Raw genomic sequence first — 17802 nt, 5'->3', positions numbered from 1 at the left:
CCACACACACACACACACACACACACACACACACACATACATACATACATATATGTATGCACACAGGCAGCAGGTAGGCATTTTTATATTTTATTTATTTCTCTTGTATATTAAGATTATTTATTTGAATACTATAATTTTATGTTTTAATTATTGTACGAAAAATTCGTGGATAACCGAAATCGTGTGAAAAAAGTTCGCGTGAATTAAGGGATTACCTTTATATATATATATATATATACATATATATATATATATATACAGTATATACACAGGTATACCCTGGTTTAACAATGCAATTGGTTTGGTAAAAGCCCATCGTTAGGCGGGGTATCGTATATCAGGGTAAATTTAACATTTCTCAGACTAAAGCCAACAAATAAAATCTGAAAATCATCAAATATGTCTGAAAAAAATCAAGATTAGTAAACTGTACCCCAAAATGACAATGTTCACTCAACCTATGGCTAAAACACATTAATCTAAGTCTATAAACAGTTTGTAAATCAACCTAAACACAATTTTAGTCTAAAATACAATCAATATCAGTAATAAAAATTGAAACCCCTCATTAAACCGGGGTTTGGCCATCGTTAGGCGGGGTATGGTGGTATTTCTGCCCCTATTGTTAAGCCGGGGTATCTCATCTAGGGGTATCACATATCAAGGTATACCTGTATGTGGTTCACGATCAGTGTGGGCATGCAACAAGGTTGTGTGATACCCCCATGGCTGTTCAATATATACAGTAAAATCTCAATATAATGGACTTCAATAGACCAGAATTCACTTTTATCAGACTCAAGGAGCTACCAGACTAAATTCCTATATATCAGAAAAAGTCCGATAAATCCAGAAGCGGACAGGACTGCCTGACCACTTCAGCTGTGTTCACCACAATAAGGTAAATAAAAGACATGTATATCAATGTACAGTACAGTAGTTATTATGTATATTATTCCATTTGATTTTTGTAGTAAAGGTATAATACAGCACAGTACTGCAATGATAGCGAAAACAGTTTAAAAACCATTGGTGCGATCCGGACTAATGTCTAATGTATCGGAAAAAGTCCGGGATAGCAGATGGAAGTCCGGATGTCACTTTTATCGGAATTTCGCTTGGGCCCCAGTTAGTCTGTTAGAGTGAGGTTCTCCTGTATATGGATGGGGTGATGAGAGAAGTAAAAACATGAGTAATGGAGTGAGGGATGACGTTGGTAATGAATGGGATGGAATATCTCAGATTTGTTGTATGCTGATAATGCATTGCTACTTGCAAATACCAGACAAGACCTTTTTTTTTTTTTTTTTTTTTTTTTTTTTTTTTTTTTTTTTTTTAATGAAGAGGAAACCAAATTCCAAGGGCTCTTTGTAGACTAGTGCAGAGTTTCACTGATGTCTGTTAGCGTTGTACCTTGAGAGTAAATGTAGAAAAGAGTAAAGTGATGGTAATTGAGAGGGAAGGTACTTCCAGTGTGATATTACAGTGAATGGAGAGAGACTAGAATTGGTGAGAGAGTTCAAGTACCCAAGTACAGTGATAGAAAAGAGAGGAAAATCTGCAAAAGAAGTGGAAAGTAGAGTGACACAAGGAAGGAAAGTAGCTGATGCTATGAAGGCTTTGATAAGAAACAGGCTTGAGTGTTGCAGCTGTGCGAGGCTTACATGAAGGAGTGTTAGTGCCAACTTTAACATATGGATATGAGACTTTGGTGTGGCATGAAAATGAAAAGTCAAGAGTAAGAGCAGTGGAGATGAGACTGCTGAGGAATGTATGTGGAGTACAGAGAATGGATAGGATGTGAAATAATGTGATTCATGAAAGTTGCGGAGTGAGGAAGTCTGTGGACACCAGAATCAAAGAGAGTGCACTGAGATGGTAAGGTCATGTGGAGAGAATGGATAACAGTAGAGTGGTAAAAAAAGGTATATTTGAGCGCATATGAAGGAGGGAGGAGGCGAGGTAGGCCAAGGAGAAGATGGAGGGATATGATGGATGAGTGGATGAATGTGTGAGGAAGAGAGGTATGAGAGTTGGTAGAACTATGGTACCAATAAGAGATCGAGCTGGCTGGATGAATGTTGTGAGAAGAAATGCATAATCAGGGATTTGGCACTCTTTTTTAATGTGACAGCTTTCAGATTGACTCTTTCAGATACTCTTATGTGGAGGTACGGAATGTGAGGAAACTTTTTGACAAATCAGATAGGATCAGTTTACTGTGGGCTTGAATGATGAGTGAATGGAAGCATAGCCCATTGGATTGGGCAAACTTGGGCTGTTTGGACATTTCTACTCCTCACCCTGCCCTAGGGTGGGAAAGGAGGTCCAGATGATGATGATGATGATGATATATATATATATACCCTCATCCTTAGGTTGGAATATGGGCCAGACTGATGATGATGATGATGATTATGGTGATGATGATCTTACTTTGAAAATTAATTAATTTGGTGTTTGTGTTTAGGATTTCCATCAGTTCACCCTTAGTCCTGAACCTGAAACAATAGAGGAGAGTGGTGAAGGAGCCAGTCTGCGTCGGCTGGCTGTGTACGACACTCACGTATCGCTTATGGGGGACACGTTCGATGTGACTGCCTCCTACACCAACCGTCTCATCCACGGCCATGTCCCATCACCACCGCTATATGTGTCACGTTTTGTTACTGGTCAGATTCAGATTAGTTGTGTAGTTGGAGTTACAGTAATTCCTTATTGTAGCCTTTTGCTATAAGTTTATGGTAAATTATTAAAATTACAATTAAAATTCTGTCACTCTTTTAAAGCTGATTTGCTTTTTTTTTTTAATGGAAAAAATTATATTTTGGAACATCACTAACTGTGAATAAGGACTTCCTGTAATGTTAGGATGATGATGATGGTGTTAAATTAAGCATTTACTTCATAACTGCTTGTGACAGGTGGTACATCTACTATTATTCCCATGTCTATCAATCTATTGCCAGATGTCTCAGTCCCGTAAGGGGAGGCCACAAACAAATTGCCTCCATGTCACCTTGTCCAATGCCATTTCACTGCCCTGCTTCCAGCTCACACACCCCTTTCTCATATACCGGTACCTCTCTACTCCATCCCTCCATCTCATCCTTGGCTTCCCCTTCCCTCTCACCCCCCTTCCTCCTCACTAGCATACATTCTCCTCATTAGCCGGTTGCTCTCTATCCTCTCCACATGGCCAAACCACCTCAGTGTACTTCTCTTAATGCTTTCTATCATGTCCATATCCACACCACAATGCTCCTTCACTTCCTCATTTATCAGTCTGTCTCTCCTTGTAACTCCACATGCTCCTTTCAGATAACTCATTTCCACTGCTCTCACTCTTGACTTGTGTTCTTCCAACAAGGTAAGCTTCACTTCTATATATATATATATATATATATATTTTATGTGTTCGACTCTGGGCATAGGCTTCACAGCCTGCTATCAAGGCTTAGCAGTCCTCCTACATACCATACACCTCTACATATCACCACTTCGGCGCTAACATCCATCATCCATCTTCAGTACATGCTAGGGGTGTCTCATACAGGACTGGTATATTGGTATTAGCGGAGGTATTTTATGACATGTCGGCGGGTCTTCTGGTAGATCAGTAAAGCACGATTTAATGAAATTCAAATCCTTAAACTGTTCCCTGCCCGAGCAGGGATTTGAACCTGGGTCCGTCGGAACGGCAGGCCACCTCTCTACCGATTGAGCCACGCCTCCCCCGAGTTGTTAGAGTTGGTATCACAATACTGTCATGCAGTGACTTTTTTTACTTCTATGCTCACTTCCCTGTTCCTTATCACTGCTTTCAAAGAACCAGCAACCTATCATCCCTGTTGTACCCTTTCAAGCACTTCATCCTCCAACTTTCTATCCTTACTCATCACACTACCCAAGTACTTAACGTAAACACACACACATTTTCCATTTCCTCCTCATCCAGCCTCACTGTACATTCATTGACTTCATTTCTCTCAAAGACCATAACTTTCCTCTTCCCTACATTCACCTTTAGATTCTGTTTCTGGCACTCTCCCAAACTCATTCACCAAGTCTTGCGGTTCCCATTCGTCTTCACTTAACAGTACAGTATCATCTGCAAACAACAGTACAGGGAGTTTCCAAACACTGCCCTCTCTCATTAGGGTCACTGCAACATCCACTGCCCTACCTTGTGCCTCTTTCATAACCCTATCCATATACATATTGAACAACTATGGGGACATGACTCATCCCAGTTTCAGTCCAACATTCAAATAGAAAAATTCACTCAGTTCACCATCCACATGCACTACAGCCTTAGCCTCCTCATACATACTCTTCACGGCATTCAACAACTTCCCATTTACTCCATATATTTCTAACACTTTCCATATTCCTTGTCTATCCTCCCTGTCATATGCTTTCTCCAAATCCGTGAAGGCTGCATACAACTTCATTCCCTTCTCTGGAAACTTTTCCACTAAAGACTTAAGAATGAATATCTGATCTACACAACCTCTTCCCTTCCTAAAACCTCCCTGTTCTTCTCCAACTAGTTACTCTATTATTTTCCTAACTCAGTCAGTAAGTATCCTACCATACACTTTTCCTATTACACATAGAAGACAAATGCCCCTATGATTACCACACATTTCTTTTTCACCTACGATGCCTTAAAGTGTTCTATCCATCTGCTCGCCTTTTCTCCCTTCTCCACTAGCAATCTACCATATTTATCTTTCACTCACTGACATACTGTATCACCCTGTCCAACGCTCTCTACCTCTTTCCAGAACATTTTGTTACATGGATGTATTCCCACGTATTCCATCATAATTTTTCTTTGACTTATTTTTTTATTTTTTTATTTTTTTTCATGCACTACTTCTTCAGCCACAACCTGGTATATGATCGTATTGAATGTGATCAGTTGTGGTCAGTGAAAACTTATACACAGTTTTGGGTTAAAAATAGCAGAAGTCACTAATGTGATTTTTGCGATGGCCACAGAGGATGATCCCGTGAGGATACATGCCATCTGTCCAAGACAGTCATATGTTTGAGCCTTGATGGGCACCCACTGTTGACATGAGCATTGAAATGCCAGTCTATCTATCTGTTTCTAACCAGATTCCATAATCCCATAAGGGGTGGCTGTTTTTCTTTTGAGTTAGTTGTATTATGGGGAGGGGCACAATGCCTCCGCCAACCCATTTGTTGACGTGTGGGGAGCACATATGGGTTAGTCATATGGTTACCACCCAACATTGATAATGGTTTCTTGGCATACAAGAAAACATTAGGCTTGTCACTCAATGTAAACCCACCTGAAAAGGAAAGTAGAGTTATAAAAAGTGACAGGAAAGAAAGGAGAAACAGGAAGAGAGGAGGGCAGACAGAGGAAATGAATGAAAAAGGTGAAGGAAGAAGTAGGCAGCACTACATCGAGTGATTGAATGATGGTTGCTGCCACCTACCACCTTGAATGTAGAGGTGTACCGACTTATCAGTATCGAAGGTATTGGCCCATTTTTAGAGTATCGGTATCAGAATGGGTATCGGCTGATTCTCTGCCAATACTACCAATACTTAAAAGGAAATTAGTGCATAGCATATCACTCACTGGATGTTATTTTGTTAAATAGAATTTGGATGTTTTATAGGGATGAAAAATACATTTTTGGTAATAGCCAATTATTTAGTATCATATTATTTTGAGCACAGTACAGTACATGGTGCATAGTAATACAGTATATTCTTTGGTAATGAGCCACATCTGCCACCATGGACATGTACAAGACAGGTTGGTAGTCTTGCATCACTGGCTCAGGGCCTGGCCACAGTCCTCAGATGGTAGGCACCACCCTCCCTCACTATCCACACACAGTCCTCTGCCTGCATGAGTTACAGTTTCACAGCTTTTATAATTTTTTCTTATTGATACGTATAGTTGTTTGATTCCATTCGTATTTTTATTTACAATACTACAGCATGACAAGTTTTGGTATCGGTAGTAGTATCGGTCCAATTTTGTGGTATCGGTATTGGTCAAAATTTTGGTATTGGTACATCTCTACTCAAATGCCATCACAAAATAACAGTGCAAGTGTGTGTCGAATAGTGCAGTGTGCGATATTAAGTGGAGAGCTAAGTTTTGTGTATGTGTGTGTGTGTGCATGTGCATGCATGTGTGTGTGTGATACTGAAACTTGTGACTTGGAAAACATTTTATGGAAAACATTGGATCACTTTCCCATCACCTCACCGCATTGTTCTCCTGCTGCCTCATCACATTGCTCCCCACCTGCCACACCACGATGCTTTTCCTTGGCCTTGCTGCATTACTCTCTCCATCATCCATCACCTCCTGACAACCTGGAGTGATTGCTTAGGCCCTCCAGCTGTTCCCAACCTTGGGGGAAACCCATAGTGTCAGTTTGAACCAGTCTGCAACATACCTCAGGTGGTTGGCAGAAATGTGTTTCTGAGATTTTAGATTATGTGGCCTTTGACCTCGAACGTATCCCCATTGAACCCATGTTAAATCAGCATCAATTTACGATTTATCAGTATGTGATTGATTCTTACCTGATGTAACCCAGTCGTAAATCAGGTCATGACTGTATTTGTCTGTTAAGCTTTCCTTCATAGGCTAGCTATAAAGCTAATCAACTAGTTTTCCTAGTACTGTACAGTAGACTCTCAATTATCCGTTGTTGCAATATTCAGCCCAACGTAATATCCAGCGCTGTTGGCTTGGCTCTATTAAAGCAATATCTGGCAAAATTATGCAATATCTAGTGCCTGAAATGGGACGTAATGAGCAGTTCTGTGTAATATCTGGGGTTGGGGTGCATCATTTGTCTCGTAAGCAGTAGCCAGCCTGCGCCTGGGAAAACTCCCAAATGCACTAGCCAGTGAGAACGCCTGCTACGTACCAACCAATCAGAATCCGTTGCTGGAGCAGCTCACCCAGCACGCTAAGCACATTGCTGCGCTTTCATTCTTGCCCATGGATCTTGTAAAGGCGTGTCTGTGCGCACTGCTCTTCTGACCATGCGATTGTGAAACCCTATTGCTATGACTAACTGTAGCATCCTATGCTCGTTATTGATGCAGAGCTTATATCCTGTCAGTGCTCATGTCCTAGTACTCTGCAGTATTGTGATCCTGAAGTTATGACTGCACGTTGTGCAGTATAGTACTGTACTGCACAGCGTACAACTCCAACCTCCATCGATGCCAACACTTGGTGAGTACATACAATGGTACACTATGTACCATATTACTGTACTGTACCATCACAATTTGAGTGTATAGTGGAGGGACTGTAAGAAAATGTTATGGAAAGAGGTTTAGAGAGTAAGACAGGGTGGCAGTGAAGTTAGTAGTGGAGTGAAAGATAAAAATGGTAGATTACTAGTGGAGAAGGGAGAAAAAGTGAGCAGATGGAGAGAACACTTTAAGGAATTGTTGAACTTAGAGAATGGAAGGAATGCGAGTATAAGTGGCTGAGGAATGGCTGGGAGAAGAAGGGAGGTGAGAAGACAGGAAGAAATCAGTAGGATAGAAGTTGTGGAAGCAATGAAGAAAGTCAAATTGGGGAAAGCCCCAGAAATTGATGGAGTGTGTGGTGAAATGCTGAAGCATGGGGAAGAGATAGTAGTAGAATGGATGTGGAAGATGTGCAGATTGGTCTGGGAGGAAGGTAGAGTCCCGGAGGATTGGAAGTCAGGTATAATTATTCCCTTGTACAAAGGAAAAGGGGAAAAAGAAGTGTGTGGTAATCATAGGGGCATTTGTCTCCTTAGTGTAATAGGAAAAGTGTATAGTAGGATACTTATTGACAGAGTTAGGGAAATAACAGAGGAATTAGTTGGAGAAGAACAGGGAGGCTTTAGGAAGGGAAGAGGCTGTGTAGATCAGATATTGATTCTTAGATCTCGAGTGGAAAAGTTTCTAGAGAAGGGAAAGAAGTTGTATGTGGCCTTCATGGATTTGGAGAAAGCATATGACAGGGTGGATAGACAAGGATTGTGGAAAGTTTTAAGAATATATGGAGTAGATGTGAAGTTGCTGAATGCTGTGAAGAGTATGTATGATGGTGGTAAGGCTGCAGTGCATGTGGATGGTGAACTGAGTGAATTTTTTTCTCTTTGAAGGTTGGGTTGAAACAGGGATGTGTCATGTCTCCATGGTTGTTCAATCTGTACATGGATGGGGTAATATAAGGGCAGTGGATGTTGGAGTGGCCCTAGTAAGAGAGGGTAGTGTTTGGAAACTCCCTGTACTGTTGTTTGCAGATGATACTGTGTTGTTTAGTCAAGACGAAGGGGAGCTGCAGGGCTTGGTGGATGAGTTTGGGAGAGTGTGTAAGAAACGGAATCTAAAGGTGAATGTAGGGAAGAGTAAGGTGATGGTCTTTGAGAGAGGTGAAGAAAGTACGGTGAGGTTGGATGGTGAGGAGATGGAAAATGTGAGTACGTTTAAGTACTTGGGGAGTGTGATGAGTATGGATGGAAGTTTGGAGGGTGAACTGCATGAAAGGGTATAACAAGGAAGAATGGTTTGCTGGTTCCTTGAAAGCAGTGATAAGAAACAGGGAAGTGAGCATGGAAGTGAAAAAATTACTACATGACAGTATTGTGATACCAACTCTAATGTATGGAAGTGAAGCTTGGACGTTGTTGGAAGGACACAAGTCAAGAGTGAGAGCAGTGGAAATGAGTTATTTAAGAGGAGCCTGTGGAGTCACATGGAGAGACAGGCTGACAAATGAGGATATAAAGGAGCATTGTGGTGTGGATGTGGATGTGACAGGAAGCATTGGGAGGAACACACTGAGGTGGTTTGGCCATGTGGAGAGGATGGAGGGTGAGAGACTGATGAGGAGAGTGTATTTGAGTGAGGTGGAGGGGGGAAGAGGGAGGGAGAGGCCAAGAATGAGATGGAGGGATGGAGTGGAGAGGTATATGAGAGAGGGGGTGTGTGAGTTGGGAGCAGGGCAGTGAAATGGCGGGGGACAGGGTGACGTGGAGGCGATTTGTATGTGACCACTCCGTATGGGATTAAGGTGTCTGGCAATAGATAGATAGATAGACCATTACTGCATTGTATTTTATGCTTAGTTTTCATCTTTTACTCATGGGAAAGTTTTTAGGATAGACAGATAGTAGCACAACATCAGGCTCAACGTCAAATGTTGAGCTGGTTGGGGGGCACTATGCAATATCGGGCATTTCACTTTGTTAGGTGCAAGGCTTGGCTGAATTACACTGGATAATTGAGAGTTTACTGTATGTACATTGCAACACGTACTAATTGTATGGAAAACTGTGATAATTTTAGAATGCATCTCTGAAATAATGACTACCTAAATGTGAGTAAACATTATTTCTTCCAACTCATGAAGAATCCACTGTGCTGTCACCATAATGCAGACGTTTATGGCCGATATACCACAACACACTTTATGCACATCACTTTCATAAGACAGTCACCCATCATAATTGCAAAGATCTCTGATCAGGCTTCGTGAAGTCCAGGTGATCCTACGACAACAGCAGCTGTGACAGTCCAGTGTTGCTTTCACGTATCGTATTATCTTTGCAGGATATGGGCAGGAAGGTGGAAGTATTACAGTTCAGTTTGTCAACACAGGGCCGACTCCTTTAACTGTTGTGTATTTAGAGGTGTTACCATGGTACCTCCGTCTCTTCCTCCACACCTCACACTCAGAACAGCAGCTTCAGTCACGTGAGTCATATTTTGTAATGTTTTGCCATGTACTAGTTAGACTTACCAATTGTTTATGCTTGTTATTTGCTACCAGTTTAATGTGAAGGACCTTTTTTGTTCTTGGTGTGCCTTCATATCAGCATAGGAGGCTAACTGTACTCTGTTTACCTTAATTTGGGCTAAAATTGCTGTCTTCATCATGATAGCTGAACTGTAACAAGACAATAGAATATGATGGTCATCATGAAGAAGTGCAGTGGAAAGGATGTAGAGCCATAGTATTGTCTTATTATGTCACTGAGTCTTTGAAAATAAGCTGCAAAAGGATGAAAATCTCTTGCAAATTGAGGTGGACGAACTCTCACCTGCCAGTTTATTTCTGCACATGGCACTTTGATGTTCTGTTGTATGTTATTTGTGCTATGTTTTTCATCACCAGAATGACATAAATTAAACAAGAAAAAAAATAATAGTGAAATTTTCAAAATATATTACTAAGGAAGAGGTTAGAAAGCTCTGTAAATCACTGAGAATTCAGCTTTAGTATATTATGTATAAGAATGGTTGGAGCATTTGCTGTAATCTCTGTATTGGCAAAAATATTGACACAACTCCTTATCTTTGTGGCAGTTTATGTTGCTAAGCTGGTAACAGCACGAGATCGTGAGCGTGGGTGGCTTTACGAGGCTGTGTTAGAAGTACCAGGAGGTGGTGGAACTGTAGAGCTCTGTCTGGAGTTTTCCCGGGCTCTCCTAAAGTGGCTCGAGTACCCACCTGATGCTAACCATGGCTTCTACATTCCGGCGGCCACTGTCTCCTGCCTCCTACCCACTGCCCGCAATGTTTCGGCTGATGTTACCCTTGGCTCAACGCTCAGAGAGAAGTGAGTTTAGCAATTTATGTCTGCATTATTCTGAGGCTGTTTATTTATACAGTAATCCCCCGATTACAGTAATCCCCCAATTATCCAACGCCACATTTAGTGACAATTGTCTATCAGTCTGCATATAGCCAGATGCCATAATCCCATAAAGGGTGGCTGTTTGACAAGTTACTTGTTTTATGGGGAGAGGCACTAACCCTCTGCCAACCCGCTTGTTGACACATAGGGAACATGTAAGGATTGATTATATGGTTACCACCCAGCACTGTAAATGGTTTCCAGGCATGCAGTTGGGTGCAGAAAATGAGGAGAGTGTGAATGTTGGGGGTAGGGTTTTGAGTTGCATACCAGAAAAGACCTGGGACAACATCTTCGAGTGTGACCTCAGGGGCAAAGGGCTGAATAGGAAGGCTGCCAGAGAATGAGCTGCATGGAGAACTGCCATTAGGTGGCCAAGCAAGCATGTTAAGAGTCTTTATAGATGATGAAATATGGATGTATCTGGAGCCTTTTCACTTGCTCATAGCCTACCCCATGCCTGCTTCATTAGTCATTGCTTGGTATGACAGAAGGTCAAGGTCTGGCCCACCATACTTCAGAAATTCACCTTGTCCACAGCAAGGTACATACTGGGCTGAGTTTGTGTGTCTTAATATTAGACATGCACTCTTTCATATGGTACACATAAAATTTATTTGTGACGAATATTCATTGTAGCTACATTTTTGCGTAAGTTCCTCCTTCAAAATGGGAAAATATGGAGGCTTTTGACAGGTAAACTATGGTAGATATTGACCTGAAAACTTGCGCACCCATAGTGCAGCCTGCTCTCATTAATAAAATACCCATAAAATTGGGCTTTGGAAAAAATGATATACAGTATATGCATTTTTATGTGGTAGGTGGAGGCATTCACCATCCACTCACTCGATTGGGTGCTGCTCTCAGGTGATTGCCCTTTCCTCTCTTCCTTCCTCTTCTGTCTGTTTCCTTCATTCTTTCCTCTTCTTTCTGCCTATGGGTGACTTTGCACTTACTCTTCTGTCTTTCTTTCCTAAATTCTTTCCTCTTCCTTCTGCCTGTGGGTGACCCTACACTGAGTGACAAGCCAAATGGTTTGCTGTACACCAGGAAACCATTTACTTTGCTGAGTGATAACCAGATTATGGCGCCTAGTGGTTTAGTGGGTAAATAAGGCGCTCCAATCGGATTGAGCCGTTGCAGGTTTATATCCAAGGGGTGGTTGGGGTTTATTGCTCAAGTAAAGCCACTCAGGGATGAGTGAGGCTGGTAACTCTCATCTTAAATGTCAGGACCAACCTGCCTAGCCCTGGGCTCCTATCCTCCTCATGGGGCAACACAGGATCAGATGATGGATGGATGGGTGGATGTGCATATTTTTTTTTGTCTGTCCAAAATTACTAAACTTCAAAACACTGCAGTGGTTGAACTTTGACATATATCAGCCTGAAAATTGATATACATATACAGTATATACTTTATCATATCATCTACCAATCAGCAAGACAAGAAATCAAATATGTGAAACTTACGTCGTCTTCCATATTTGTGTATTTATTTGTTTACTTACGCGTGCATGGGGTGCAGTTTGGATTTCCAGTGTGCCACAGTCTGTGGGTTGTGTGTAGTAGTACTTCTACTGTTAACATACATTTGATTCTACTTCTACAGCGAACAGCCACTGTACAGTCAAATCAGGGGACTTTTACAGTGAAAGGTATGAAAAAAATTATCCATGTTAATAACTGATTTTGAGAGATTTGGCTATCAAGTTGTTGTTGTTGTTGATCATCCCCAGTCATTTTGGCTGGACAGACCCATCAGCCATAGGCAAGCAACTGCCCCTGCAGGGGAAAAGTGGAGGGTTCCTAGTTGTCTCTCCACCCAGTTAACAGGGGCATTGTAATAGGCTTCACTTCACCCTGTTCATTAGACATGTCACTCTGTGTTTAGCCACCTGAAGTGAAAAGGAGAGAAATACAAAAGCATATAATAAATATGACCTCAGATCTTGTAGCTACCATCTTGTCTCAACAGTGTTTTAGAAGGGCTCAGATACCGGCAGTTTTTTGTTATGATGAACTGAATATAGGAGAATACTGCTTTCCTGACTATCAAGTTTACTGACAGTTCCATGTCACTGTTGCTTCCTACCATCCTCATTTCCTGTTCCTCCAGGAATGTCAGAGAGTATCCTTCCATCTCATATCCTTTTGTTATGTGCTTCATATTCCTATCACATACAGATTTTCCATTACTATATCTGGCAAGGAAGTGTTTGTGATAGTACATGCCCACAAAACTTTCATTAACCATCATCCTCACTTACACCAGGCTGAAGGTAGGGGGCGGACAGAGCTTTGTGCGGGTTCACACCGAGACACTGTTGGTGAGTTTGCCCACACCGGACTTCTCCATGCCATACAATGTCATATGTCTGGCCTGCACTGTCGTTGCTCTTGCCTTTGGACCCATCCACAACATCACCACCAAAAAGTTTGTGAAGATTAATTGTTATTGTGTTTGGTGTTTGCTTATGTAGTGTATAATACTGTGTAATATTTGTGGGTGTTTTTATATACAGTAAATGAATAATTAACTCTTTCAGTCTAATGGCTTATGTTATACTGTATTGTATTTTATCGCTGCTACTTCTAGATAATTATGTTCATTTAAAGAGATCACCCTAGTAGTGAAAGAATTTATGAAGGCTAAATCAAACCCTCCTAGATCGAAGTTATTTCTTATACTCAGTATAATCATCTGCACATGGGTAGAAGAAAAAAGTCTCTGTATTGAAGGGGCTAAGCATTCTCCAGCATGGGGATTTTTCCAGATTACATTGCTGCCTCAGAAGAGTATGATTTACATAATGATCTAGTGTGACATACCCATAATGCATTTTAAGTACCATTATTAATATTTTATGTTTCAGTGATTAAGTGACATGTTTAATAGGATATTGTGTTTGATAGTTGTACTTTTATGCTTTTCCCTCTCTGTTTCCAGAGCTTAGCTGACCCCTTACCTTATAATGAGGAGTGCCTGTACTCTGCACTAACTAAATTTGTGTGCTTTCAGGCTGGTGTTAAGGAAAGTGGAGGCTAAAGATCCACCACTTCAGAGGCTTCTGGGGAAAATCCGGCAGTTCCTTGGGAAAATTGGTAGAGGGAAGGAGAGGAAGGATGGGGTAAATGAGGGAGGGAAGGATCCTGTCGTCGTAGAGCAGAATCCAGTCTTTGATGATCGGCAAGAGGATTTGGAAGATATAGCAGAGGAAGAGGAGGAGGACAAAGAGGAGGAGGAGGTGAAGGAGAAGGAAAAGACAGAATGTAGGCATAGAAAAATTATAGCAAAGGCAGATAGATGAAATGAAGTTTAGGAGAATAATTAAAGATATGACGATGATGTATAAGTGATAGAGAGTACTGGTAGCTCATGTTAAAAAAAAAAAAAAAAAATGGTTGTAATAATAGTTGTGAATACTGTGTGTTTGTAGCTTGTTTTTCTAACTGATATCAGTGTTTAAAAACGTAGGAGTTGCAGTTACTCTCATGGTCTTTATATCTAATTTGATTCTGAAGTCAGTATTTTGCCATTTACACTAGCACATTTTCAACCAGGTACTATATGTTTCATTCTTTCATTTCAATCATCATCTAATCCAGTGTTGCCCCATGAGGAGTGTAGGAGCCTGGAGCTAGGGAAATTGGTCCTGACATTTAAGATGAGAGTGACCAGCCTCACTCATCCCTGAGTGGCATTGTGTGAGCAACAGACCCCAATCATTCCTTGGATATAAACTTGCAGACTCAATCTAATTGGAGTGCCATAATTACCCACTAAACCATCAGGCACCATAATTTGATCTGTCATGATTAAGCGTTTTTAGATAGGGGAATCTGGAGGACACAACCTGGCCAAAAACCCCGGTTATATGGTTACCACCCAGCATAGTAAATGGTTTCTTGGGTACAGGAAACCATTTGGCTTGTCACATAGTTTAGAGACCATAAGGCATTCCTACACTGAGCGAGTGGATGATGGATGCCCCCACCTACCGCCACACAAGGAAGGAAAGTAGCTAGTGCTATGAAGACCTTGATAAGAAACAGAGGCATGAGTATTGCAGCTGTGTGAAGAATACATGAAGGAGTGTTAGTGTCAGCTTTAAAATATGGATGTGAGACTATGGTGTGCCATGAAAATGAAAAGTCAGGAGTGAGGCCAGTGGAGGTGGGACTGCAGAGGAATGTATTTGGAGTACAGAGAATGGATAGAATACGAAATTAAGTGATTTGTGAAAGATGCGGAGTGAGGAAGTCCGTGGACACCAGAGTCAATGAGAGTGTACTGAGATGATATGGTCATGTGGAGAGAATGGATAACAATAGACTGGTGAAAACGGTGTATCTGAACGAATTTGAAGGAGGGAGGAGGCGAGCTAGGTCAAGGAGAAGATGGAGGGATGTTGTGGATGAGTGTGTGAGGAAGAGAGGTATGGAAGTCGGTGAGGCTAGGGGACTGACAAGAGATTGAGCTGGTTGGATGAATGTTTTGAGAAGAAGTGCGTGATCAGGGATTTGGCACCTTTTTTTAATGTGATGGCGTTCAGATTGACTCTATTGGATGCGTTTATGTGAAGCTACAGAATGTGGTGAAAGTTTTTGGCGTATCAGATAGAGCCAGGATTTCAAGGGCTTGAATGGTGAATGAATGGAAGCATGACCCATTGGACTGGGCACACTTGGGCTGTCTGGACGTTGCTGCTCCTGACCCTGCCCTAGAGTGGGTAAGGAGGTCCGCATGATGATGATGATGGTTACCACCCAGCTTGGCAAATGGTTTCCACATGTACATGAAACCATTTGGCTTGTTACTCAGTATAGAGTCACCCTTAGACAGAAGAAAGAGGAAAGAATGATGGAAAGACAGAAGAGGAAGGAATGAAGGAAGAGAGGAAAGGGCAGGCACCTGAAATCAACAGTACATCGAGTGAGTGGATGATGACCACCTTCCCCTACCAACTTATAAGTGATGAATTGCTAGCATTGGAAAAGCATGTGGTATAGAATAGTTCATAGTATAATCATTAGAAGTCTCCCCCCAATTTTCCCAATGTCTGTTCAGCAGCCAAGAGAAAAGATAGCTATCATCAGGTTGAAGGGTAAGGGTGCTTGGTGGTCTGATGGTTACAGTGCCCCTGTTGTGTCAAACCAGCCTTATGAATAAGTTGGAAACTTAGGAGGTAAGAGGTGGTCCAGTAGATTAACCCCATCACACCCATGCTTCAGGGGGTCATGTAGCCCGCTGATCCCCCCCCCCCTCCCCCGACCATAAACCTGCATAAAGAATACTTAACAGAAAATCCTTATTTTGTCTTCAGTAAAGTGTCATATGTTCCCTTTCTTTATAAATGCAATATTTATGACATACCCGGAATATTCATTACGTACACACATTTAACTTACCTACTGTACACGTGCATTTCATCAGTTGTAACTGGTCTCCATTTTAGGCCATGTACTTTACCTTTACTAGGATTCACAGCCCAGTACACATCAGCCCTCTCATTCACCCATGAACACAATTTTGACATCACTTTGTCATCAAGAAAATGACTAAAAGCAGCCCCAGGGGAAGCAAAGGTAGGGGGCATCATATCCTGGGCAGCACCGTCACTGAAGGCAGGAATGGCATCCGGCCATTGGTCTGCAAAAATGTCGACCAGAAACCTCCACCCACTCTGCTCAGTCGGGTTATCTTCCCTCCATAATTCATTATCACTTAAGGATAACTCACTGTCAGTACTATCATCCTCACTGGACTCCCCTGGCACATATGTTGCATCAGAATATTCGTCACTACTGTCTGACATGGCTGTGTATTCATGAACACAATCACAGAAAAAAATCACAGTAAATTCCCGACATGGCAATGCACAGATACGACTATTGACATAATCCTATCCCCTCGAGTGGCAGACACAGACTGAGAGCCAAGTACAAAGTAGGAGCCAATAAAACTTTATGGTGAGCAGTGACGTTTCAGATGACACCATTTGTCTCAGCTGTCATTGGTTGGTGGGTGGAACTTATTTTTCTTTCCCAGTGAGGTATGCCAGGCTCAAAGAATGCATATGGGTCAATAAACCCCATCCAAATACATACAGATGTTATGGGACGTAAAGGGCTACGTCATGGGCAGCATTACTCTGCACTTTGTGAACATAAACACATACATCACGGATGTGAAGGGGTTAAAGTGCACCAACGAAATGTTCTCAATAAGGGTTAAAGTTCAAGAGATGCTTGGGGCTTATTGCCCTCACAGTGCCACTAGTACAAGTGACAGGTTGTTTGCTTTAAATGTCAGGACTGAGAAGAGCCTAGACATCATGCCCCTGTGCTTCGGATAAGGCAATAAAAGACTGGATGATGGATGATTAGTATCTTTAATACCAAGTTAAACTACCCATTGTAACACATGTTCTTTATGATTTCATAGTAATTTTCATCTTTCAGGGACGAAGGTTAGAACCTTGTGATCTTAAGGACTTTCTTTGGGGGAAGCAGCCTAGGTATATAGAGATAGATAGATAGATGTTTTTCCATTCTTTGTTTCCAGATCCTACCTCACTCCCCCTTTTCAGGTGAGAGTAAGTGTTGAAATGATGATTATGATGATGATGATGGTAATACATTCCAGTATGATTATGTACCAGTATTATATTCTAATAAGGTCACATTGTATATATGACAAGAGAAGTGAAATGGTTTGAAACTGCTTGTTTGGGGGTTAACAGTTCTAATATTTTTCAACACAGTAAACTCTCAGTTATTTATTGTTGCAGTATCCAGGCCAGAGCAATATCCGACTCTACAGGCTTGGATCTATTAACCCCTAAAGGTCGGTCATTGTTCTGGAACGCGTGTCATGGGGACATCGGTCCCCGTTCCAGAATGTTTAGACACTCTTACGTTCTCAGCCACTGCTCTACAATAAATAATCATAAGACATTGGAACACCACTCATTTTAAAGCTAAAGAGTTGTACTCTGCCAGCTCTAAACATTTTTATGATAGGTTTAATAGTTTTCATAGGAGCAATTTTTTAAAAATCACTCCCCCCCCCCCTCCAAAAAAAAAAAAAAAAAAAAT

The 17802-nt window shown here is 41.5% G+C and overlaps 1 protein-coding gene across 1 annotated transcript in view; it reads left to right on the top strand.

The window, feature by feature from the left end:
• The window catches only part of PIG-T (phosphatidylinositol glycan anchor biosynthesis class T), a 31526-nt gene extending 13977 nt beyond the window's left edge, over nt 1-17549 (top strand). Inside the window, exons 7-13 of the mRNA XM_080273866.1 lie at nt 2474-2675; nt 9613-9756; nt 10369-10621; nt 12977-13138; nt 13724-13974; nt 17167-17174; nt 17496-17549. Of these exons, the coding sequence (XP_080129992.1) occupies nt 2474-2675; nt 9613-9756; nt 10369-10621; nt 12977-13138; nt 13724-13974; nt 17167-17174; nt 17496-17549 (1074 nt within the window). The remainder of the gene's footprint in view (nt 1-2473; nt 2676-9612; nt 9757-10368; nt 10622-12976; nt 13139-13723; nt 13975-17166; nt 17175-17495) is intronic.
• The last annotated feature ends 253 nt before the right edge of the window (nt 17550-17802 follow it).

Source organism: Coenobita brevimanus, chromosome 6 (genome assembly GCF_032717465.1).
Source record: "Coenobita brevimanus isolate Jiangsu-jjx chromosome 6, ASM3271746v2, whole genome shotgun sequence".
NCBI lineage: Eukaryota > Metazoa > Arthropoda > Malacostraca > Decapoda > Coenobitidae > Coenobita > Coenobita brevimanus.
Note: the sequence above shows the minus strand (reverse complement) of the source record. Positions and strands in the feature narration are given on the sequence as shown.